This window comes from Muntiacus reevesi, chromosome 7 (assembly GCF_963930625.1).
Source record: "Muntiacus reevesi chromosome 7, mMunRee1.1, whole genome shotgun sequence".
NCBI classification, from domain to species: domain Eukaryota; kingdom Metazoa; phylum Chordata; class Mammalia; order Artiodactyla; family Cervidae; genus Muntiacus; species Muntiacus reevesi.
Genome location: NC_089255.1, coordinates 77,711,748 through 77,738,147, shown reverse-complemented (window position 1 = coordinate 77,738,147; position 26,400 = coordinate 77,711,748). Strand labels below are relative to the sequence as shown.

Genomic DNA, 26,400 nt, shown 5'->3' with positions numbered 1-26,400 from the left:
AACCATCACCAGCATCTGTCTCTAAAAGTTTTTCACCTTATAAAACTGAAATTCTTAAAAAAGCAAAGAAAACAAAAACTGAAACTCTGTACCCAGTTAACACTATCTCCCCACGCTCCCCTGCTCCCTGGTCTTGGTAAACCAGCATTCTACTTTCTGTCTCTATGAATCTGACTACTCACTTATTCTATAACCTCATAAGTGGAAGCATACAGTATTTGTCTTTTTGTCATGAACACACAAATGTTCAGGATACATCCGTGTTGTAGCTCATGTCAGAATTTCCTTCCTTTTGAAATCTGAATTATATTCCATCATGTCTATACACCACATTTTGTTTATACATTCATCTGATGATGGGCACTTGGGTTGCTTCCCTCTTTGGCTGTTATAAATAAAACTGCTATAAACATTGTTATATAAATATCTCTAAAAGATCCTGCATTCGGTTCTTTTAGATATGTATCCAGAGGTGGAATTGATGACTCATGTAGTAATTTTATTCTTAAATTTTTGAGGAACTGTTTTCTATTTTTTTGATAGTAGTCATCCTAATGAGTGTGAGACAGTATCTCATTGTGGTTTTGATATGCCTTTCCCTAATGATGAGTGACGTTGAGCTTTTTTTTATGTGCTTATTGACCATTTGTATATGGCCGTTATATGTTTCTTCTTTGGAAAATGTCTGTTCAAGTACTTTGCCCATTTTTAAAATCTTTGGTTTTTGTTGTTGAGGAAACTTTTTAATTGAAGTGTAGTAGGACTAGACTGAGTTTCTTTATTTTGAGCATACTTACGTAGTGACTTGTCAAGTAACCATGGACCAGGAGTTTAGGGACTTTCAGCCCTGATCTGGCTTCCATCATTCCTTCACAGGGTAATCATAGAATCCTAGAACTAAAGGAGCCTTAGCCTCTTCTGGTTGCCATAACAAAATACCACAGACTGGGTGACTTATAATTTTTATAATTTCAATAATTTCTTTCTAACAGTTACGGAGGCTGGAAGTCCAAGGTCAGAGTGCCAACCTGATTGGATTGTGGTATAGGCTGTCTTCATGGTTGCAGCCAGCTGACTTCACTGTTTCTTCACATGGTGGAAGGGGCTAGGGAGCTCTGTAGGGTCTCTTTTAAAGAGTGCTAATCCCATTTATGAGGGCTCTACCCTCAAGACACAATCATTTCCCAAAGGCCCCATCTTCTAATATTACCACATTAGGCATTAGGATTTGAACATGTGAATTTGGGGGGACACAAACATTTAGACCAGAGCAACGAGCAACCAGATGAGGAAACTGAACCCACTTCTTTTTCCACTGTCCCCTGGGCCAAATCACCTAGTCCCCGTGGATAACATTTTCTTCATCTTTGAATACAAGTTTCTGTGTCTCCTTTATCATGTCACTACTGGTGTTTTGAAGACTGGTAAATTGATTTTTAATGATTATAATGTATTTAATAACTTATTAGGCACGAGGTTGTGCCTATATTGGACTTTTACTTTTTTTTGGATGTTCACAGTGTCATTTTTAAGTCAGAAATTTTCATTAGAAAACTGTAGGCCTTTATTTTTCTAGGTAAATAAGCAGATGGGACCAAAAGGCAGAAAGTAATGCTGATCTAAATGTAAGGTAGAGCACTTTTGTTAATCTTTGGAAATAAGTGAACTCACAGAATTGCTCACTGGTTGCCATTAGACAGTGTTAGATAATGCTCTTATGAGTTCTAATTAGACTAGATCTGGCTTAGTGACCTGTCTTTTTGAGATCAGGCAGTTTGAAGCCACCCCATGAAAGGGGCGCTAACTCATAGCTGGATTGACAGTGGCTTCCTACTCAATGATGTCAGATGACAACAGGCAACTTCAGGATGCTTGGGCTTGCATAAAAGGTCTCTGGGAAGCTCCTAAATTTTAATTTTTTTTTAATGTGGTATAAAATATATGTAATATAAAACTTAACACTGTAGCCATCTAAACTGTGCAGTTTTGTGGCATTAAGTATATTCACATTGTTGTGTAACCATCACAACTGTCCATCTCCAGAACCTTTTCATCTTTCTAGACTGAAACTCTATACTCATTAAACAGTAGTGCCCCATTTCTCTTCCCTCCCCGACCTTGGCAACTACCATTGTGCTTTTTGTCTCTGAATTTGACTACTCTCTGGTCCTCATACAACAGTTGTCTTTTTGCATCTGGCTTATTTTATTTAGCAAAATGTCTTCAGTTTTCACCCATGTTGTAGCACGTGTCAGAATTCTTTTTAAGGCTAAATAATATTCCATTGTATGGATATATATATATACCACCTTTTATTTGTCTGCTCATCCATTGATGTACATTTAGGTCGTCTCCACATTTTGGCTGTTGTGAGCATTATACTGTGAATATTAGTGTACTGATAGCTTGAGTTCCTGCTTTCAGTTGTCTGCTGTATACCTAGGAGTGGGATTTCTGGGTTGTATGGTAGTTCTGTGTTTAACTTCTTGAGGAGCCTCCATTTTCTGTTCCACAGTGACTGCAGCATTATATAGCCCCACCAGCAGTGCACATTGGGTCCAGTTTCTCCACATACTCACGAACTCTTGTTTTCTGTCCATTTGCTTTCCGTAACAGCCATCCTAATTGGTGTGAAGTGGTACTACATTGTGGTTTTCATTGTCATTTCCCTAATGATTAGTGATGTTAAGCATTTTTTCATGTTATTGGCTATTTTTATACTTTTTCTGGAAAAATATCTATTCAAGTCCTTTGCTCATTTTTAAATCAGTTTGGTTGTTTGTTACTGAGTTTTAGCCAACTAGTCTTTTGATTTGTAGATACTTTTAAAAGAGTGCTGTGCTGTGCCTTATGACTGTATGTTCATTTATCTTGTTTATTTTTAAAAAACCTTTTCCTGTATAGATAGGTGGATACATATATTATCAATCACCACATAAGTAATAAATACATATTTTTTTTTGTTTCAACAGTATATCCTTTCAGGCTCTGACGACTTCAACCTGTACATGTGGAGAATTCCTGCAGATCCAGAAGCAGGTGAGCATATCCTTAATATGAACCTGCTGCTAATATTGGCGCTATTGACCTTCTGCATGCTGTGCCCTGAAAGGGCAAATCTGTAGAAACAGAAGAAGATATTTCTCCTTTAATATAATAAATTTATTGGAGAGTGACCAAAGTAAACTTTAAAATAAAAATTAGAAACCAGATTTAGCTATAACCTTCATGCATACCCTTATCTGACATAATCATGCTCAGATTTTTTCTCCTAAGAACTTTTCTTTAGACTTCTTGGGTCGCCTCCTCTTCATTGTCCTCTCTCCTGTTTCACACTTGGAGTGTTTCTTACCTTGCTTTTCCTTTATCGGTGTGCGTTCCTGCTCCGCGTGTTCCTCTACAAACAGTTGTTAGGGCCTCTGCCCTCCCTTTGGCCTCCCTGGTGATGTTAACTAAAGGGAAACTTTCTTTATTAATGGACAGATGTACTCCCTGGAGTTTGGCGGATTCCAGACATGAGAGAAATTAGGAAGAAATGTTTCTGCCTTTGCTCTAGATGTATTCTGAAAAAGCTTTCCATAAGTTTGGATCTAGACCATCTGAGCTTTCAGACAGCATGGATCATTCTTGATACTAGTGTCCTCATGTGCTCAGATGAGTGTTTCACTGGTGGCTTCCTACTGGTAGGAAAATAGCTGTTTTTTATTCTCAGGACACTTCAATACAGCCACCTGCTCCAGGTGATACATGGCATCAAACTGGAAAATGTAGGAAAGAAATAGAGGGCTGTGCTGATAATATTACACAAAATGTGTCCTGGTCTCAGAGTTGAGGAAAGTTGTTGGCTTGCCTATTGCCGAATTAACAATATTGTTACCAAACATCTGCCTTTCAGAACTTGATGAGGCTTACTTTTGGAAAAACTATCCTATTGCTATGCTCTGGTTACTAAACAAGTTACAAAAGGCCTTTTTCCCCTTATGGAATTTGGAAAGTGTGATGAAGCATCTTACTTTTGACGTACAACCAGATGGGACAGCAACAGTCTATCTGAACAAAAAATGATGTTCTATCTCTAGAATTAATCCTGTATTAAGTCTCCCACCTCCATGAATCCTAGATTGATTAGCTGAGAAATAGTCTTTGGGCTTAATTGTATCTTTTACATGATCTTGAAGACTTTTCATTATTAAGTCTATGTGACTTTTAAAATGGAAGGTAGATAATTTCCCTCTCCTAGGAGTGCTCTCTGGAATCTTTTTCATGTTTGTATTGAGAGAAGGGGAAAGAATTATCACTAGTATTGTAGATTTTTTTCACCTGCTGATTTCTGTACTGGCTTAGGGTATGGGCCACTGTTAGGCTGCCTTTATACGTAGATGATTATGCGCTCTCTGGGTTGGCAGGGACCCTCAGAACTGATTTAGGACTCCAGTACTGAAACTGGGAAATGGGTGCCTAGACCTTCCAAGGGTTGTATAGGCACAACTAGTTTAAAGGAATCCATTTCTAGATTCTTAAATTCCATGTGTATTGTCCTTTCCCACTTCCCCTTTCCCCTTTGTCCTTCTCCACTTTACAGAAAAAGAAGCAAGCAAACAGATAAACAAAAAATACCAGAAAATCAGAAATATTCCAGAAATACCTGACCACTTGAACCTTGGCGTGGTGCATTGCCCTTAAGGTATAAAAATCTCTTAAGGTGGCAAAAAAAACAACTGAAGGATTCTTTAATCATAGGGCTATAGCCCAACCACCCCCTCCCTCCTCCCCTATCTTCTTATGCAATAAATTGCTTCTTTTTATAGTAACTGGTTTTTATAAAACATTAAATGTATATCTGTTTTGATCAGTTGTGTTCCAGTAAGAATTATAATTCCCTGGAGAAAGAAATGGCAATCCACTCCAGTATTCTTGCCTGGAAAGTCCCATGGTCGGAGGCCCCTGGCGGGCTATAGTCCATGGGGTCACAAAAGAGTCAGACACAACTGATCGACTGAGCAGAATTGTAATGGTAACTCTAATCTGATACAGTACCAAAATGTTAACACTTAGAGCCTTACAGTCACAGCAAATAAAAAAAATCTGAATTTGTATTTATAGTTTTGTTGGTGATTCTGATAGAGTTTTTATAAAAATATATTATGTTGAAGTTTGGGGAAAGTAAGTAAAGTAAAAATGTTATTTCAAAGAGGAAAAAGGAATGATGTAAAATTTCTATTAAAAAGTAGTTAGACTTCAGATTCCACATAGGATGCAGTAGGTAGTTCCCACTGCAATAAGTACAAAGTCAGATTACAAAAGCCACCTTTTTAAAGGTGTCAAGAGAGCTGTGGTAATAGTGTGTGAGAACTAAAGTTCTGAAGAAGGAAGAGCCTTCCCAACTGAGCAGAAGGTCTGGCCGTGCTCTGTCCTGACGGCATCTGTGCCCAGGTGTCAGTGGAGCTGCCATGAACAGCCTCTACCAGGGTCAAAAGAAATCAGTTTTCAACAGCCACATGGGTTGATGGGATAGATTAGATTCAGAGGAACCCCAAGCACATGACCAGTCTTCTCTGTAGGACATTTGCTGGGTGCTGGTGTTGTACTGGGAGTTAGGGGACTAGACTGGAAAACAGAATGAAGTGCCTATGGTATACAGGGCTTAGGAGACGGAGTTCCCCTAGTGGGAGGGGTCTGCTCCACAGGGTATTTCGAACCTGCTTGGAAAAGGGTGATAAAGAGATAAGCTTAAAACCTCCAAAGGACAGAAGCAGAGAACAGAGGTTTCACAGGCTCTCCATCAAAGGCCCAAGAGGCTACACTCGAGGATGGAGCTGGACCAGAAAGGCAAAGTGTAGTCTCTTGCAATCTCCTGGTATGTAGAACACAAACTCCCACTGGTGGAAGATACCTGCAACATGCGGGCTACAGATCTTGCCTTTGAGAGATTTGAAACGAGAAGCAGACTTAGTCTGACTAAAGAAGCAGCCGAGCCCTGCCTGGCCCTCCTGCTTGGATGAGGGTGGCCAGCCCCTTACCTTCTCGAGAAAAGCAGTAGAATGGGTGAATGCTAGATGGAGGAAGTGACTTTCATCTCTGTATCGGTCTGCTACGGCTGCCATTACAAAATCTCACAGACTGGGTTATTTAAGCAGCAGAACTGTATTTCCTCACAGTTCTGGATGTCCAAGATCAAGGTTCTGGCAAGTTTGATTTCTCCGGAGACCTCTCTCCTGGACTTGCTGATGACTGTCCTCTGTCTGTGGTCTCACATGGCCTTTTCTTGCTAATGTCTCATTACTGATGTCCCTTCCTCCTCTTATGAGAACATCAGTCTTATTGGATTAGAGTCCTACCCTTATAATTTGCTTAACCTTAATTATCTCTTTAAAGCCTCTGTCTCCAAATAGTCACTTTGGGAGGTTGGGACGTCGACATATGAATTTGCAAGAGACACAGTTCAGTCCATAACAGTCACTGTGGTTCTTTATCCTCCATGTCCAGCATACAATAAAAAAGTTATGAAACAGGAAAATGTGGTCAGGGATCAAAAGAAACCAATCCACAATGTTACCTAGATATTGAAGTCAAATAATCAGGAACTTTAAATATTATAAATGTGATAAAGAAAATAGAAAAGATGGACAAAATTGATAAAAAGATGGAGAATTTCAACTGAGAATTGGAATCTACTTAGAAAAAAAATTCGTGTAGACATTCTAAAACTGAAAAATATGTCTAAAACTAAGAATTTTTTGGCTGGGTTTAATTGTGAAAGGACAGGTTTGGTGAATCGAAGACAGGTCAATAGAAGACATTTGAACTGAAGGACAATGAGAATGGAGAATGGAAAGAGCTAAACCAGAGTGTAAGAGACAAGAGGGACATAGATGATCTCACATATCCATATGAAATTGAAATCCCAGAAGGATAAGAGAAAGTGAAGCAGAAGTAATACATGAAGAAATAATACCTGAAAGTTGCCAGAACAAATGAAATATGCCAATTTTCAGATTCAAAAACTCAGAGTAAACACAACAATGTAGATTCAAACAAACAGAGTAAATACAACACACCTAAGCACATCATAAGTCAAACTGTTGAAAGCAAAAGATAATGAGAAAAGGCCTAAAAGCAGCCGGAGAAAATGGACAAATTACCTGTAAATAAACAGCAATAAGATTGATGATCAAACGATGGGAGCCAGACTGTAATAGAACGATATCTCTGAAGTGCTTAAAGAATTAAAACCTGCCAACCTTGAATTCTATACACAAGGAAAATATCTTTCAAAAATATAGTAAAATGCATTTTTTAAAAAGAAATTACAGTTTTTATATAATTACTTAGCAGCCCTCATGAATTGATACGTCTAAACATTGAGCATCGACCGGTTATTTGCATTACAAAAAGAAAGGCAGCTAGACATTATGAGCATGCTGAAGAGAAACCCTGAATCTGATCAGACCTCAGGGTCCAGCTTTAGTCTGCAGGGAGCACGGAGGACGGAGGGTGTACTATAGTACTGCTACACTGTGAGGGTACAGTCCACGAAACCCAGACTGTTAGAGACTGCAGGTGAAGTGATCTTATGTTCTTCAACAGATGCATTCTGATGATAAAGCATGGACAGGGGGTAACCTATTGTATAAAAAATCCAAAAGGTATATTAACTATATTGTATAAAAAATCCAAAAGATATATTAACTAAAACAAAAAACAAGCAAAACTATTTAGGAGGGAATTCCCTGGAGAAATTGAGTGGCTGTTCAGTGGTTAGGGACTCCATGTTTTCACTGCCGAAGGCCTGGGTTTGATTCTTGGTTGAGGAACTAAGATCCCACAAGCTGTGTGGTGTGCCCACTGCTCCCCTCCCCCCACCACAAATGAAAAGTATTTAGGAATGTATACTAAAATAAATAAAAAATTATTTTAAAAAGCAAGAAAGTGATTAATATAGAAGTCAAGGTAATGGTGTATTTGTGGGGTGTTTTTTTGGTCTGCGCTGGGTCTTTGCTGAGTGTGGGCTTTTTCTAGTTATGGCAAGTGGGGGCTACTCTTCATTGAGGTGTGCAAGCTTTTCATTCTGGTGGCTTCTCTTGCTATGGAGCCTGAGCTCTAGGGCATGTAGGCTTCAGTGGTTGCCGTGCCCCGACTTGGTTGCTCTGCGGCATATGGGATCAAACCCATGTCCCCTGCATTGGCAGGTGGATTCTTAACCACTAGACCACCCAGGAAGTCCCAGGATAATGATTTCTTTAGGGAAGGGAAGAGGTTGTAATAGGAATGAGGCACATAGAGGCCTCTGAATGGCCAAGAAAAATTCCATTTCTTGACCCGGGTGTTGGTTATATAGGTGTTCATCTTACAAAATTTCATGAAGCTATACTTTTTAAAATTTTATTTAATTTATGGCTTTCCTTTATTTACTTTTGGCTGTGCTGGGTCTTCATTGCTGTGTGGGCTTTTCTCTGTTTGCAGCGAGCGGGAGGGGCTACTCTCTAGTTGTGGTGCAAAGGCTTCTCATTATGTGACTTCTCTTGTTGCAGAGCATGGGACCCTAGGCACAGGGGCTTCAGTAGTTGCAACTCCTGGGCTCTAGAGCACGGTCTCAATAGCTGTGGCGCGTGAGCTCGGTTGCCCAGTGGCATGTGGGATCTTCCCAGACCAGACCAGGGGTCAAACCTGTGTCTCCTGCACTGGCAGGTGGGTTCTTTACCACTGAGCCACCAGGGAAGCCCTAACTTATACTTTTTATGCTATTTTCAGTATCCTTTTTTTATTCCCTGATGAAAAGAAAGAAAAAATTAGTAAATAAACATTTGTCAAAGAAAAATCACAATAGAAATAAAATTTTATTAAATGAATAAAAATGAAAACATGATATCCCAGCAGAGGCATTTACGTGCTGGAGTTTATTTAGCACAGATCAGTGGTCTATAGAATTTTCTGCTCACATACCCATCCCCACAATGATTTTTTTGAATTATAACTTGCCATATATTCAAGTGCACTTTTACTGAGGAGTTTTAACCGGAACCCTCTGCTAGGTTCCCCACTGTGACAGCATGCTTATTGTCCCAGGGCAGCTCCAGTGATCAGAAGTTTCTTCTATGTAATTTCTCTATTTTTAACTGTTGGCCATTTGTAGTTTTAAGAAACATTTAGCAAGGTTCAGTGAGCCAGACATAACATATAAGGGCTTGAAGTGGCCTTGAGTTTTAGCTTTGAATGCTTAGATGATGGAAAGTCTGTCAGGAAATTCCTAATCTAATCTACTGCCTCTTTGACTTAACAGATCTGGAATGGGGCTGAGTTGCTGTCTCTGTTCATACCATTTCAAAGTAAGATACTGAGGCAGGCTATGTGGGGAAGTTGGCTTGCCGTTGTATGCCTTAATGGCATAATCAGATGATACGCAGTTGACATTTTTTATTGAATGCCTGCCGTGTGCTTCTCAATGCATGCCAAATGCTGAGAGAACTAGATAGAGAGCAGTGCTAAGTGTGAGCCAAGGGCAAGGGCATCTTTTTCTTCTCCATGCTCCTGTTCAGAAAGACTGACAAACACTGGGGAGATGTTTTTGCTACACAAACACCAAAGAGATGAAATTTATTTATTATATAAACAGAATTTAGTATTATTATATAAAAAGAATTAACCAATTGGCTAAGTAATTCACATAGGGCTTCCTAGTAGGTTGAGGAAATAATTTCAAGATGTAACACCTAATACTCAGGGTAAAACATCTTACCTGGAAGATTAGGCTCAATTTTTTCAATTGATTTCAGATGACAACTCATTTCTAAAAACCCATTTAAAAATCAGAGGAAGGAATAGAACTGGGAATTTTAGTGTCGCAAAGAAAAAAAAAACCGATGAGAATATGTTTTACACCTCTGAAGTATGTAGGAAGAGCGTCTATTTTTATGTGACAGTTCTGAAGATAAACAGACTGACAGTTATGTATAGAGTCAGCATGGTATATAGGAAGGAGCATTAGGCTTAAAATCATGCCTGGATTCAAGTCCAGTACTTCCAATAACTGATTGAGTGATTCTAGGCAGGTTATGTAACAGCAATTGTGGGTCTGAGTTTCTTCTGTAAAATTGCTACCCCCACCCCTCACCCTACCATCTCATATCATGGAATGATTTAACAGTCTTGGAGGCTTTCTAAAAACTAGGTGTGTTCAAATGGAAGACATTGTTACTGCTATGGATAAGATCAGTGCTCATAGATCCATAGTTTCCAAAGTATTTGCTCTGTAGTAACTTAGGTAATAGAAGTGATGGAGGATTTGATAACATGTGGTAGAGGTGGGTGTCTCTGGAAAATATTCATATGGCCTTCTCCTTCCCTTTTTCCTAATTCTTGTTGGAAGGGGCTTTTCATTGATTGACTTGCTTCCCCTCAGATATGCCTCTACACTAAGACCATACTATTTATGGAAAGAAGCACAGTGTAATAGAGTTGGTAGACTTGGGCTTAAAATTTCTGATGCATTCATCTTCTATTTGGAGGCTTTGGAAAAATTGTTTAATCTTGCCAAAACTTTCTTCATCTGTAAGATAAGAATATTAACAATGCAAATAACAACAGTAATAATAATACCTAGTTTCTTAGGGATATTTTAAGTGTACTCAGTAGCTACTGAGTTGCTATTTGTAATAAATAAGTGTTGCTGTTTTTCATTTCAAAAGCTTTCTCCTTTTTAACTTTGCTGTAAAAAACTCCTTTGAGACCAAGACATGGGCCTTATCTGGAACCCTCCTGAATGGTCAGTTCCGTTTTTCTTGCATGAAGGTTGCACTTGACTCATTGGTAGTTTAAGAGGGGAGATTTCTATGACAGATTTTTCCTTGAATGGAGGGGGAAACATACCCCTCTTCACTGCAGCCACTCCCACTGCCAGCAGGCTGAGGAAATAGGCTGGAAAAGCTGTCGATGCATCTCCATGAGCCTGCATGTGTGTGCGTGCTCTGTCTCTCCTCTCATTACTATCATAGGTGCATTTACTCTCAGGGAGTCAGACCTGGGCATCTGCTTTTTCCTCCCAAGTAATTGGTGGAACAACTGTTTTTAATTGTTCACAAGTAGTTGGTTGCAAACACATGTGAAATACAGATGATGAAAGAAGAATTTAGTAATTGACTTTTTTGTACAATTAAGCATTGCTGTCTGTGGGGCTCTTTGAGCTTTACTGACAGCACTGACTGTCCCCATCTGACTTTTCTTAGCTCTTAAGTGGTTACATGATCCCCAGGAAGCAGCCACTGCTCTCTCCGTATTGTCAGTACCCTGATTGTATTTCTCTCTACGGTTGGAAACTTGGAGCCCTGGGAATGTTCACGCAGACTTTTTGGAATTACTAAGAGATTGTTTGGACAACTCTTTTAGATATAGTGAGGAAAAGTAGTAGTCTCTTGCCCCTCATAGCCCTTCTTAATTTCTGCTGGTAGAGTCAGGAATGAAGTAGATTAATTGCTTGAACAGGTATTTATCAGACCTCATTTTAGTAGATAATAGCTTTAGCCTTCTCCTTCAAGCCTTGTTCCAGAGAAAATAATGAGATTTACTTTAATTTGTTCACTTACTGAGTACCCTTAGATAAAATGTTATGCAAATCCTATGGGTGATTGAAAGATAAACACTTTCTTACCCTCCAAGAACTTCTAGTCCGAGAGATGACAAAAGGTGTGTGTGTGTGTGTGTGTGTGTGTGTGTGTGTGTCTAGTCCGAGAGATGACAAAATGTGTGTGTGTGTGTGTGTGTGTGTGTGTGTGTGTGTGTGTGTGCTGTAGTAAAAAATGCTATAAAATAAACATCCAAAATTGACAGCAGGAAGATGGAGAGAGACACTTGGATAACCCACATGTTGGATGTTGAGGTCCACTAGTGGAGGTTAGGTTCTTTTCCTGCATTCTTATATTCCAAAGTCTAATACACATGCCTTTTCATTCATTCATCAAATACTTGTTGAAAACTTATCATGCGCTAGATAGACACTATTTTAAAAACCTAGGATACAGCAGAAGAACAAAAGAGCCCTGCTAGAATGGAGCTTACATTCTGGTGGGTGAAACAGACAATGAACAATAGATACAATAAATTATATAGTATGTGTAAAAGGTTAGAAGTGCTTTGGAAAAGGAAAAATTAGAACAGAGTGGGGGAGATAGGAAGTAGTGTGGGGAAGGGAATCAGGGAAATGTCATTTTAAATAGGATATTCAATATAGTCCTCATTGAAAAGGTCACATCTGAATAAAACCTCATGATGGTGCGGGAGCATTGAGGAAATCCAGGGTAAGAGCATTTCAGGTAGAACCAGCATGAAGGTGTTGAAGTGAGAGTGTGCCTGTTATGTTTGAGAAATGGCACGGAAATCAATGTGCTGAAGCAGAATGAGAGAGGGGAGAAGAATAGGGCTTAGTCATAGAGGTAAGTGGGATATAGGGGTGTCCAGTCATGTAGGCTCTTCCTATAAATGAAGTGGGAGCCATTAGAGAATTTTGAGCAGAAGAGTGACTTCATCGTGACTTGTTTTAACAGCATCACTCTGGCTACTGAGTTTTGAGGGTAAATGTTGGGAGTGGGACTGCCAACTATAGAAATGAGGAGAACCAGTAGGGTTCTCTCATAATACAGGTGAGTAAGTGATGGTGGTTTGAACCAAGGTAATAGGGGTTGGAGTCTAGATAGGTTTTGAAAGTAAAGCCATCAGAATTTCTGATTCATTAGATTGGGAGAAAAGTTGAGCAGACAGAGTTTGAGATGTCCCTAGAGATGTTGAATAAACAGTTTGGATATAGAGGTATGGAGCTGAAGGAAGACCTGGACTAGAGATAACATTTTGAGTTTTGGTATCGTAGGTAGTGTCTGAAGTTTTGGTACGACATTAGTAGTATCTAAAGCCACAGACTGTATGAGGTCAGCAGTGGGTGAAGTGAGTATAACTAGTTAAAGAGAAGGGGACCAAAGACTGAGCCCTAAGGCAGTCCAATGTCAAGAAGCCTGGGAGAAGAGCCAAAAAGGAAACCAAGAAGGAGTGACCATCATGTTGAGGTTTGACAGAAAACAACAAAATTCTGTAAAGCAATTATCCTTCAATAGAAAATTTAAAAGAAAAAAAAAAGGAGTGACCAGTGAAGTAGCAGGAAAACCAAAAGAGGATGACCCTAGAAAGACAGTGGAAAAAAACATCACATGAGGAGGCAGCTCTGTTGAATCTTGCCAATAAGTCAAATGAGATGAGTAGGATGAAAACTGAATTAACCATTGGATTCTTTGGTGAAAAACACCAAGTCCAAGTCTTATTGCTTAGGGGAGGACTAGGTAATTACAGAGTTCTGAAGTCAGTTGCATCATTGAAATAACCATTGTTACCTGATTTTTCAACTTCTTTCTCTATAAAATAGTACCACTCTTTTATGTCCTTGCTTACCACCTTGCCCCATCAGTGTGTTCTAGAACTACCAGATGAAGTTCTCCCATGAAATGCTTTCAGCATTTCCTGGACCATAATCTGTGTTTTTTAAACCTGTGTATTAAGTTTTTTAAATACCACTCTTAATAGTACACGCGTGAGTGCTCAGTTGTATCCACCTTTTTGTGATCCCTGTGGACTGTAGCTTGCCAGGCTTCTCTGTCCTTGGAATTTTCCAGGTAAAAATACTGGAATAGCTTGCTATTTCCTACTCCAGTGAATCTTCCCAACCCGGGGAATGAACCTGCATCTCCTGTGTCTCCTGCATTGGCAGGCAGATTCTATTAACTACTGAGCCACCTGAGAAGCACCACTCTTAACCGTGTTCTCCACTAATTTCAGTCATTTGTTGAGTCCTTATATGCCCGGCTCTTATTATCCTTGGACGTGTCAACATATAAACCTTGGAAGATCAAAGATGTTTACCATCTTCATGAGGACTCAGTGCTCTTATTTTTTTTTTTTGAAACTCAAATCTATCTCCTGCTGTCCTAATTTCTTATCTTCCAACAGACCCTTCCAGTCATCTAGTCCCTGTTCCTGGTTCCTCACTGTTGCTTTCAGACCCCCCCTTCTTAATCTCTGTGTTGTCCATTGTTTCTCCTTCCCATTCTCACAGAGGTGTTTGTCCTACCTGTTAATTAATGGACTATTAGGTAGGAGTGGAAAATCCAAAGGCTGCAACAAGAAAATTAATACTGCCATTTTACCCAGTTTGATTCGGAGTTTATTTCAGAACAAAATATTTCCGTGTCCTGTTCTGTAGTCAGTCCCAAGTGCTGTTGAGGATCACGCCCTAGCACAATAGATAAGTTTCTGTTTAAACCAAAGCATCTAGAAATCCTGACCAGGGTGCTTTTAGCTTTTGAGTTGAAAACATCCTCATTCTTGGAGGACTTTGTTGAAAATGAATGAAATTGACAAGAAACAGAAGTAACTGAAGTTGGCAAGAAGTGGGAGTGGTGTCCTGACCCTCTTGAGAGGCTTGAAGGGACAAATCTCTGGCTGAATCTTATGAAAAGAGCATAGTTAAGAAAAGAAGGCAGTGAGCACATGTAGGCTTAGTCCTTTGTCTTCTCTGTGGGAACATTTGGCCGTCGCATTTTAGAAAGGTCTTTATCAGGGTTCTGAACAAGTTGTTTTTTCTGAGTCCCTTGTGTTTCCTAGAATCCCAAGATAGTGAGTGAATCACTAATGCTGGAATCTTATGAGATGACCCTCTCACTCATTTTCTTTTCTGAGGTCTTGCAGTAGAATAGAGAAGTAGAACAGATAAGATATAACATTCCCCACCTCCCTAGTATCCCTTCTGAAACAAAGGAAAGATAGGTATATGGAAACTTTGACTTCAACTTAAAAAGAAACCTACAAAATGGTACCAGCATGTTTGGCTGAGCCAGCCAGAGCAGATGGTTTAGAGAAATGACTGTTGGTTTGTACAGAACTTTATAAACAAATGACAGCTCAAGAATGACCAAGGATCTTATTCTTGAGTATGTGCTGTTTTGTTTATTGGTACCATTATTAGTAATAGTGTTGTGACTCGGCTCAGTGACCATGGGGTGGAATTGATCCTTACCAGGCCTCTTACCCACAGATGAGTGATGACCCTAAAGGGAGATTATGTAGGTTATGTAGTTCTTGTCAAAAATGTTCCCTGCCTAAGTTTTTTTAGCTTGATTTTGCTGTTGATAGGCAGGCTCTGGTTAGATAATGGAGGAGAGGAGAACCCAAGTTCTTACTGGTATTGGCGTCTTGACATTAGTCATTTGAGACTCAAGGAATCTATCTGATTTATACACATCTCCAGAACTGATAAAAATTTCTTCTCTAAACTCATTTAGAATGTAAATTGTACAGTAGCAGCTGTTTTCAATCACTTGAAACCCCTAAAAACTGGAGAGGGACTATAGAGAACCTCTCTGAAGCCTGTTCATTGCTGTGATTCTGTGTATAGCCTGGATTACTTTATGCACATGGCAGCAGTAATTCTTTCTGTACCTATTTTCACCTTCAGTCTCTTGGCTTTATTGACTTCCTCCTCTTTTTCAGGTTTCTTGGGTACACGTTTGGATAGGAAGGAGAAACTATCTTGTATTAAAATTACTGCCAAGAAGAGAAACCAAATGAGGTCACAGCATGTGAAAGAGCAGTAGAAACAGATTTTCTGTGGTCTGAATTTTTCAAGCACTGATACCCTTCAATTATTCTTTAGATGTGAAAGTTAGTGTAATTGTATTCTAACTCATCTTTGACAGAAAGATTGGTTTAGTTTATAAACCTTGGTTCTGTGGTAGCTGTTTCTTTAAGACATGAGACCTTTTGTCTGTCCTCCTTTGGTGGTACTTATTCTAGAATTGTCCTCTCCTGAAACACTGTCCATTCAACAGTGGTTACCTGCTTTAGTTATAGCAAGTACCTGCTTTAGTTCAGGCGTTGCACTCCAGGTTCTAGGTGTGCATGAGATCCAATTCTACTTCATAGACTATTTGGTATTAGCAGTGGGATGAAATGTCCTATGCTGACACTATAGACCTTGCACTCAGGATACCATTGGATAGAATCTTGCGTGTGCTCAGTTGTTCAGTCATGTCCAACTCTTTGCAACCCCGTGGACTGTAGCCCATCAGGCTCCTCTGGTTCATGGGACTTTCCAGGCAAGAATACATGAGTGGGTTACCGTTTTCTCCTCCAGGGGATCTTCCCAACCCAGGGATCGAACCGCCTCTGTTGGTCTCCTGCATGGGCAGGTGGATTGTTTACCTCTAGCGCCACCTGGGAAGCACCCCACCCCCTATTAAATTTAGGGCTTAAAATGAAAACCAACTTATATGATGACTGCCAGAAGGATTTAGAAATTGGTTATGACCTTCTGACTCTATCCCTATTCAAATCTTTTCATCTCTTAAAGGCCACTGATACAATGGAAAGGATATTGGGCATTAAAACCAAACAGACTCTGGTTCAAATTCTGGCTCTGCCAAGCTAGGTGGAAGAAGTCACTGAAATTCTCTGAGTCACTTAAATTCCTTTTCTTAGAAGCAGAAGGATTAAACGAGATTGGTACTAGGTTCAAGCATAAGTTTCTTTGCTGGTGACCACCCCAGTGGAGGTATGGATAGGAGTGGGCTGTTGAAATGCAGGATTGAGAAGAGATCCATGAGCCGGACGGCTGCTTGTTGAATCAACCATTTATAGAAAAGAAACAGACCCAAAGGAACTCTTTAGGGGTGTATCGAGACAACTGATTTAGATTCCCATGTATCCCTCTTAGTTCTCTCAAGTTTCTTTTTGTTTTGACTAGGCTCCGGTTACCTTCCCCTCTTCCCTCTCCACCTTAGGAACCTAGTGCACCCAGGATGCCTAGGTGTTGCCAGCACGGCAGCCTACCTTGATGCTTAAACCTTTCCTGACTCTTTTGTCTCCATAAAAACACACCTATGTCCTAGTTACTTTCTTCTCTTTTATGGTTTATTAGCAAACGTGATGATGTTGGGCTGAAATATGAATAGCTGTAAGTGTATTGTCCATCCTGAGTTATTCAGATATTAATAATGTCAGACATGGGGAGAAATTTAGGGAAAGGACATTTTTGTCACTCGGCAAGTAGAGTAAGCACCTGGTGCTAGCCAAGTTGACACCACTCAGAAGCAAATCAGTGCAGTCTCCAACCTCTTGCTGTTGTTAAAAAAAAAAAAAAGATAAGTTGTATACATGTCAGTAGAGAGGAATATCTCATGAGGCAGGAGAGGTAAGAGGAATTGTGTCAGGAGGCCAAAAGCAGAAGACACCTTCTGCAGAACCAGATTATCCCTGGAAAAGGGATATTGTTCTAGCCATTTTCCCTGCAGATAGTGAGATGAGAAATGTTTGGCGTGAATGTTTGAACTGAGTGAAGTTGGCCCTGGGAGCACGAGGAGCTGAGGTGGTGCTCATGGTACTTTGTGCCCCAGCGATGCCATGCTCCTGACAGGGTCTGCGAAGGCTCTCCCCGCTGAAATAAATGAGCACTCATTTGTCTGTGTCTGTATGCATCACATGTTGCCAGTTGACCAGGAGCACGTGTCAGTCTGTGTGTACTGAGCTGTTGATGGCTGCTTTAGTGACCTTTTTCAAGACATGGGTGCATGTGTCCTGTGGGAGTGTGATGCCCTTACCAGTGTAGTTGAACCTTTAAGATTATCCCACATACATAAATGATGACATTTTCATCTGTGTTACAAGTTCTAGGCGTCTGGTATTTTTCTCATCATTGAAAAAGAAAGCCTACAGTGTGGTCCATAAGATACCGCTTTCTATCAGTGGCCTCCATACATGATGTCTTCAAGGCCCACCTTCTGTAATTTTCCATACGTGGACTCTGCTTATTATGAAGGTGACCCGTATCTCCTTGCTTTATCCTTAGTTCTCCCTATCAGAGTGAAGAAAGAAATTTCTCCATTATTTTCCCAGAGGTTTTTTTATGTTTTGTTTGCTACTTTCATCATAGAAGCTGAGGGCAACTGGATCAGTGATGTTTTGGGTACACTTCAGTAATTATATGCTTCTGGTTCTGCATGTCCCTGACTTAGCTGCCTAACTGTTCCCAAGCAGATCAGTCTCATTTTGCTTATGACTGTCTTTTCTAAGGTAGCACTGGGATTCTATCCTAGGGATCAAAAACTTGAGAAATGTTTTAAGTGGCTGTAGCTTCAGTGACAATGGAATTGCAGTGGGTGGGTGTAGGCAATGCTTAAAGGCTAAATAAAGGCTCTGGGTAAGCGCACATATGCTGAGAGATATTTCATCTTCCTTCTTTCCATAGCAACTTTATCTGTAAGAGTAAGCGTTCTGCTGGTGATACAGTTAGTAAAAAATTTCAGCTCTGGTTCAGAACTGTTTGTTTGCCATCACTGGAGCCTGTTTACTGCCATCTGTTTCATCGTTTGATTTTGTTTCCTTCTGTCTTCCCAGGTGGCATTGGTAGGGTGGTCAACGGAGCCTTCATGGTGCTGAAAGGGCATCGGTCTATTGTTAACCAGGTCCGATTTAACCCCCACACCTACATGATCTGCTCTTCTGGTGTAGAAAAGATTATCAAGGTGAGGCACCTTCCCCTTTTGTCCTTTGAGAGAAATTACTGCAAGTTCATAAATGGAAAAAAACAAAACACTGTATGTAGCATGTCATAGCTAAACATATTAAAGGTCTATCAGAATTCTCAATTATTTTGACATATTACAAAATATGGAAAAATTGATGTTATAATAAATAGAGTGGTTTTTAAACCCTCCTTTCAGGAGGGACTCTTTTCTTAAAAATTAGTCATGAGGCTTGGAAACCAGATACTACCTGTATGCTGCTGCATTTCCAGTGGCGTTTGATCTGGAGTCTGATGAATTCTGCTTTCCAAACCCCATCTGGAGAAAGCTACCATCCCCTCAGTTACTGGGTGTGCACTTTGCATTAATTGCTGTCCTCATATGGCACAGATATAACAAGTGACTGCCAGAACCACAGCTAACTTGTCTCAGGACATATCAAAAGCCCCTTCATGTGGTTGTGATTGAGGATGAACACTTGCATCAACTACACATTGACTGAATGAACATAACCCTGCCAAGGGATATTTTTAGAGCTTGTAAATGAGAGACCCAGCCTGGCCTGTGTCCACGGAAGGATGGCCCACTGCCCATCACTCACATTCCAGTGGACTGCTAGTAACCCTTCTCCACAGCTGAGAAAATGAGGGCTCAAGGCAAATGATGAATTCCTGAGGACCCTGTGATAACTTGACTTTTAAATAAGGATAGGTAATCTCTCCTCCCTCTTCCCCCCAGCAAAACATAAAACTCCTCACTTTCCCCCAAAATAATATTTGAAAACTTGAGGGAGATTTCAGGGGAAATGTGAAGATTGATTTGTAACAAATGGATAGTTTTCATTTTCTTTTGTTCTTTTTGGAAAAACTATCCAACTTATGTCTGAGGCAGAGGAAACTATCAGAAATGTAATGTTGGAGTATCTGTCAGTATTTTTATTTGTCGTTATTCCAACTCCCTTTATTTAGGTTTTGTTGGTCCTGTTGATCAGGGCTGACTTTCATGATTGCATACATTTATTTACCCATAAATAAACAGGGCTAGACCTAGACCTAGATTGTTTTTATTGACTTTTTCTTTTTGCAGAGGATGAGATGTAAATTATAAATTTACTGTTTGGGGTTAATTATATAGCTAGTAGTGGTAAGGCTAGCACAGGGCCCTGTTCTTTGTTCTTCTCGATGTTTGGCCACCCTTCCCATGCTAGTGGGAAGGCAGCAGGTGGCCTGGTGCTCCTGCCGTATTTGTTCATCTCAGCAGTCCTTCACTTGGGTGATCATTGAACCGCCCTGTCCCTTGCATTGAGTTCCCTTTTCCTTTAGCCTGTGACTCACAGGTTGGCACAGCAGCGTGTCCTCTGTAGTCCTGTTGACATCACTCTCTTTCTCAGGGAGCTCTGCTTGAGCATCTCCTTTAGCAGAGAGATTCCTGCTTGGCTGACACCCTAGGATGCTTCTGTGCTAAGCCTCCCAAGCATTGTTTAGTCAGTTGGAGTCCTTACCCGAGAGGTCAGAGGTTGGAGACTAGCCAAGTTCTTAAATGAGAAAATATCTTCTCTGTGAAAGTATTCCCGCTAAACTATAGAACTCATTGCTTCCAGGTTCCAGTGGGGCCTGAACCCTGCCCCACCAGGAGGCATGTTTAGCCACTGGAAACCTTAAGTCAGTGCAGTTAGTACCCCTGGGCAGGTCTTCGAGTCTGTCTCCCTTCTTTCAAGTTAATGACACCTAGGAGTGCCTTGCAGGTTACCTGTGCCTGACAGTTTCTATTTTAATAAAAGTCACTTTCAGGTATTTATCTGGCAGTCCAGTGGTTAAGATTTTACCTTCCAGATTTTACCAGCAGAGAGGGCCAGTCTGGTGCCTGGTTGGGGAACTAAGACCCCACTTGCCTCATGGCCAAAACACTAAAATATAAAACAAGCAGTACTGTAACAAATTCAATAAAGACTTTAAAAATGGTCCACCTTTAAAAAAAAAAAAAAAGAAATTTTTAAAAAAAATCTATCTATCTTGTATTTTTTCTGAGAGGGTCAGTGGCTCAAAGAGCATCATTCCACCATACTTGAATCCAGCCAGCCTCTCTCTCCACCTATCTCTGTTTGCTCCACCTTCTCCCTGACTTGTCCTTTACTGGTGCCTTACTAGCCTGGAGGAAAGGAGTCAGGGCCAGCCTCTTCTCACCCACAGCGGATCTTATATCCCTTTGAATGCCCACACTTAGCAAAAAACGAGGTTATTTTGTAATTAAACATAAGAGATAGAAAGATGGAACAATTACTGGCTTTTTTTTTTCCCTCAAAGACCAATATTTGTCTATTCACCCAGTATTTGTGAACCGTACATACTGTGTGTGATTTGCACTAGGCCCTGTGAGGAATGCAAAGATACGTAATGCAGTCCCCATAGGAGTTGATAACCCAGTAAGAGAGAAAAGAAATTAACAAAAAATGCAAAGTACATAAGAGAAACATTGCTGTGTGGGGAGGCAGAGATTTTTTTCCCCCCATCTGGGGTAATCTCAGTACCCTTGAACTATCTCAAGTAATACTTGAACTAGATTTTGAAGGAAAAAGTCTGCAAAAGAAAAGAAAGGAATAAGATGGGAAGACCATTTTAAAGAGAGAGATTGGATGTTTAGTTATTTTACTGAATCAATAAATATTTATTGATCCCCTGCTACACTCCAGGTAGTATGCTCATGAGTAAATGGTCACAAGCAGCAAAGTGTAGGACCTGTTTAGGAAATGATCATTTGGCCAAAATGAAGAACACAGAAAGGGGAGGGCTTGGGTGTAAGCCTGGGAAGGTGTAGGCCACAGGTGGGCCCAGGGAGTCTTGGAATCCAGATTAGAGAGTGTGAAGCATCCCTGAATAAAAACTTAAGTCTCTGTCTGTGTCGTTTTTCTTGGTAGGTGGCCAAATGTCTGAATTTAGTATAATAGTGCAGAGAGAGAAAAGGGTTTAGAGTTGCTACATCAAGCATGTCACGGTCAGCTGTGTGGGTCAGAACACTTATTACTGAAATTGCTTTCCATTTCGATGATGTTTTAATAAGAATTGAACTGCGTCTGTTTGCTCAACAGCCTCTTGAGCTAAACTTGTCACTGTTACTGGGCTTCAAGAGAAAGCTGTACACCCCTCCTCCTTTTCTCATGAACCTTGTCCCACGAAGAGGGATATCTAGCCACAGTTCACATGCAACAGGAAGCTGTGTTTTCATTGCTTCACTTCTGAGTTGTTGACTTTCAGTATTAAAAAGATAATTTCACAAATGTTTGAAATTGATGTTTTAAGGATAAGGATTAACATAATTGGGATGTCAGTGCCTCTGGTGTTCAGAAGTCTGTTTGAGGATGAGTCTAAAACCTCTAGTTGAGGTGTTCGTTTGCCAAATGAAGGAGGAAGCACTATAGTTATTGGTACTTTGGTATATGTTACATCATTTCATCCTTCTCATGTCCACAACTGAGGAAAGAGGCTTCAAGGATAAAGTCATTTGCTCTGGGCCATGTGAGTGGCCCAGGTTCCTACCTGTTCTGCCTCTCCCACAGCTCTGTGCTTTAGGTCCCTTGAGGACTGGAGACTGACCTTCTGGGATGGATCTTTTGTTTTGCTCTGAATCTTTGGGTTGCATGAGACCCATCTAATTTCACTGTTTAGATGGGGAGCTGAGCAAACTAGAGCTGTGTGGGAACCCGCACTCAAGCCTCTTGCCTCTGATCCAGCATTTTGTTCCATTACTCCAGGCTTCAGGAATGAAAGTCTACCTCAGCTTAATACATTCCAGAGCTCATATAAATGCCAACTTTCAGTATTATGATTTTCATTCCTGAAGTGAAGATGTAGGGGGCTGGGTAATAGACTAAAACCCAGGCTTGTTGGATAGTTGAGCCAGCAAGCATCTCACCATGAATGTTTTGTTCTTCTGTTAAATTCTGAGTTTCTGGAAAGTACATAAGGATTTATCTTCATGTTATATAACATGGCTAGTAACATTTTCCATTTTTAACTGGGGGAGTGAGATTTAGCCCAGCGTATAGACTACGACTCTGAAACATCCTAAGGGCTTTGCTTGTTGAGCCTTTCAGTTTTTTCCTAAGCCACCAAACTTTTATTCCCAGAGACATCTGTTTGCAAAGACAGTTCATTTATAGCTTGAGCCTGTTGCTAAAGACCATATCTAAATGTTTCCCAAACATTGAGTCTCACAAAGAATTTGAGAATTGTTTCAGACAAAGCCTTTATTTTTTGCAACTTATTTTATGCTAACTATTAATATATTCCAGTGTTTCTTAAAAGTTGGTCCCTCCACTTTCTCAACTCCTCGAGTGCTTATTAAAAGTGCAGAGCCCTGGTAACCTCCCCATGACTTACTGAATCAGAATCTCTGAGGGTGGGGCTCAGGAGTCAGCGTTTTAATTATTCTTCAGGTAATTCACGTTCACATCAAAGTCTGAGAATCACTGCCTTAACACTCCCCTGGGTGAGATTGTGAAGCTGGGGGTGGGAGGACATCTGAGGAGTTGTAGGCAGGGGACAGAGTTGAAGGATGAATGAATCTGAATTGGGAATTGGTGAAGAGACCTAGCCTAGAAGGTTTCTTCAGCCTGTCTTGAACTTGGGATCCTCCTGAGAGATACTGCCTCCTGGGAGATCTAAGTAAAGCATGGAGGGAGTGGGCCTCAGGAGCATGCTCACAGGAAGGCAAATTTGTCCTTGGATAACTTTGGGGAAGCAAAGCCATTGGCTTGATAGAGGACAGGGAACGAGAAGCCACTACTTTCTGGGTTGGGTGCCATCTAAAGATAGACACCAGCCTGTTAAAGCAAGAAAATCACCTGGAATTTCATCTGAGTTGCCATAACTACCAGCTGATATAACCGAGCTTCTCTGTGCTGCTCAGGACCAGTCTGGCAGAGTCAGGTGAAGCTAATCGTTCTCATCTGCAGTGACAGCTTAATTACCTTGAACTCCACTTTTGCATAACTTAATTCAGCTCGTAAAGCTGGGCTTCTGCATTCAGGCAGACTTTAGTTTGAATTCTAGTTCTGCTACTTTTTGGCTATGAGCACATATGTCTGACTGTGGGGTGGAGGGGTATTAAGAGATGGGTCTGTGGGCTTGGAGGGTGAGTCCTGCCTATTCCAATAGCTAACAGGATAGTTGGGGAGCAAGCCAGCAGATCCCTGATTAAGAGAACCCAGTTTCCTGGGTAACTGATGCCTGCATGTCCAAGAGGGAACTGCAGTGTAGGCAGTTGGCTATTCTTACCAAGCTCCAGTAAGCAATTCCCATTAGTTAAAAATAGAAATGTTGCATTTGGGGAGAAGTAGTTATAGGCTGAAATATTAACTGTTGCAGAGGACTGACTGCTGGGTCTGTTTTCACTTTGGAAAAGTGGTACCTCTCCAATCTTCTGAGAGTTTTGAACACATTGGCCAATCTTCAAGTCATCCTTTGTCCTCTGAGATTATGAAGGGGGTTATTGTGATTTCCAGGCTACTGGTAGAGGAAGCTAAAGGGGAGGCGGGCAGTGGGAGTCATGGTATGTGTTTATCCTGGGCCTAACATTAGTTAGCAAGTCCCGGCTAAATGACAGGGAGAGTCTGGGGAAGCTCTTTATGACCAACAGCTTTAAAATACATTCCAACCAGGCTTCCTTGGTTTTGTTTTCACCTTCTGTGCAGATCTGGAGCCCGTACAAGCAGCCAGGATGTACCGGAGATCTGGATGGTCGGATTGAGGATGATTCTCGCTGTCTCTATACCCACGAAGAGTACATCAGCCTTGTGCTGAACAGTGGGAGTGGCCTGTCTCACGACTACGCCAACCAGTCTGTGCAGGAAGACCCCCGGATGATGGCCTTCTTTGACTCCCTGGTGCGTCGCGAGATTGAGGGCTGGAGCTCTGACTCGGACAGTGACCTCAGCGAGAGCACCATCCTCCAGCTGCACGCAGGGGTCAGTGAGCGCTCGGGCTACACCGACTCCGAGTCCTCGGCCTCGCTGCCCCACTCCCCCCCGCCCACAGTGGATGAGTCTGCCGACAGCGCCTTCCACCTGGGGCCCCTGCGGGTCACCGCCACAAACGTGGTGGCGTCCACCCCACCGCTGCCCTCATGCGAGGATGCCACGTCTCGCCAGCAGCGCCTGTCTGCCCTGCGGCGCTACCAGGACAAACGCCTCCTGGCCCTTTCCAACGAGTCTGACTCTGAAGAGAATGCCTGTGAGGTGGAACTGGACACAGACCTCTTCCCCCGGCCACGGTCTCCCAGCCCCGAAGATGAGTCCAGCAGCTCCAGCAGCTCCAGCAGCTCCGAGGACGAGGAGGAGCTGAACGAACGGCGTGCATCCACCCGGCAGCGGAACGCCATGCGGCGCCGGCAGAAGACACCTCGAGAAGAGAGGCCCAGCGCCCCACCCAAGCCCACCGACACCTACATCGGCGAAGACAACTATGATTACCCCCAGATCAAAGTAGATGACCTCTCTTCCTCCCCCACTTCCTCCCCTGAGCGGAGCGCGTCCACTCTGGAGATTCAGCCAAGCCGAGCATCGCCAACTTCCGACATAGAGTCAGTTGAGCGGAAGATTTATAAAGCTTACAAGTGGCTCCGCTACTCCTACATCTCCTACTCAAACAACAAAGATGGAGAGAGCTCGCTCGTTTCTGGGGAGGCCGATGAAGGGAGGGCGGGAACCAGCCACAAGGACAACCCAGCCCCTTCTTCCAGCAAGGAAGCCTGTCTAAACGCGGCCATGGCCCAGAGGACCCAGGACCTGCCAACGGAAGGCCGCAGCAAGGACGCTTTTAAAGAAGGGACTTCTGCCATAAGCCCCAGCCATGGCCCAGGCCCTGAGCCCAGTGGCCACCCTTGGGCAGAGGCACCCGAGGATGCCTCTCAGGACTCCAACAATGGTGGCACTGTAGAACACACTTTTGAAACCAAGAAGCTCAATGGAAAGGCCCTAAGCAAGGCCCTGAGCAGCCGGGCCGAGGAGCCACCCTCCCCTCCTGTCCCCAAGGCATCTGGCTCCACTCTGAGCAGCGGGTCTGGCAACTGCCTCAGGACCCAGTCTGATGACAGTGAGGAGAGGAGCCTGGAAACCATCTGTGCCAACCATAACAATGGACGCTTGCACCCCCGCCCTCCGCACCCCCACAACAATGGGCAGAACTTCGCGGAGCTGGAGGCACTGGCCTGCTCGTCCCCAGGATGTGTGGACACTGACCACGATAACTTGTCCCTGACAGGGATACTCCTACACAAAGATTGTTGTGGGTCTGAAATGGCCTGTGAGTCCCCCAGTGCTGGAACGAGAGAGGACCCCACTGATCCCCCAGACACAGACAGCAGCAGGGCTGTTCATGGCCATAGTGGCCTCAAGAGGCACCGAATTGAATTGGAAGACACAGATTCAGAGAATTCCTCCTCAGAGAAGAAATTAAAAACATGATAAATACAAAGGGAAAACCAAAAGCTATGAAAAGTAGCTTTACAAAAATTTTAAATCCTGTTTAGTGAACACAGAGGAAAGGAAAAATAGTATTAAAGGCACATAAAACCAGGGCCTGAAATTTTGTGTCTGATGCTGCTCCCTTCTCTTCAACAATGGGTCTGATGTTTAGCTGGCCATTGGTCGTGCTGCGTTAAGAAAGGGAAAAAATGCAAGTGAGTCCTTTCTAGTAAGACTTGAGCATAGTGTACCTGTGCAGATTCTGTTACAGTAAATCCTTGTTGAGATATTTGACTTGTTCTCATGTGTGTGCACTGGCACACGTGAGCTCACTGTCTCAGACTTTTCTTTCCATTCTCCGTCAGAAAGGCTCTATGGATCTGTGTTTTT

At 41.9% G+C, this 26,400-nt stretch overlaps 1 protein-coding gene across 3 annotated transcripts in view; it reads left to right on the top strand.

Annotated features, from left to right (window-relative positions):
- The window catches only part of DCAF5 (DDB1 and CUL4 associated factor 5), an 87,631-nt gene extending 61,508 nt beyond the window's left edge, over positions 1-26,123 (top strand). For all 3 annotated transcript variants that reach the window (XM_065940538.1, XM_065940537.1, XM_065940539.1), the window contains exons 7-9: positions 2,973-3,039; positions 18,424-18,551; positions 24,241-26,123. In XM_065940538.1, coding sequence (XP_065796610.1) covers positions 2,973-3,039; positions 18,424-18,551; positions 24,241-26,010 — 1,965 coding nt within the window. In that variant the 3' untranslated portion in view covers positions 26,011-26,123. The remainder of the gene's footprint in view (positions 1-2,972; positions 3,040-18,423; positions 18,552-24,240) is intronic.
- Positions 26,124-26,400: the final 277 nt, after the last annotated feature.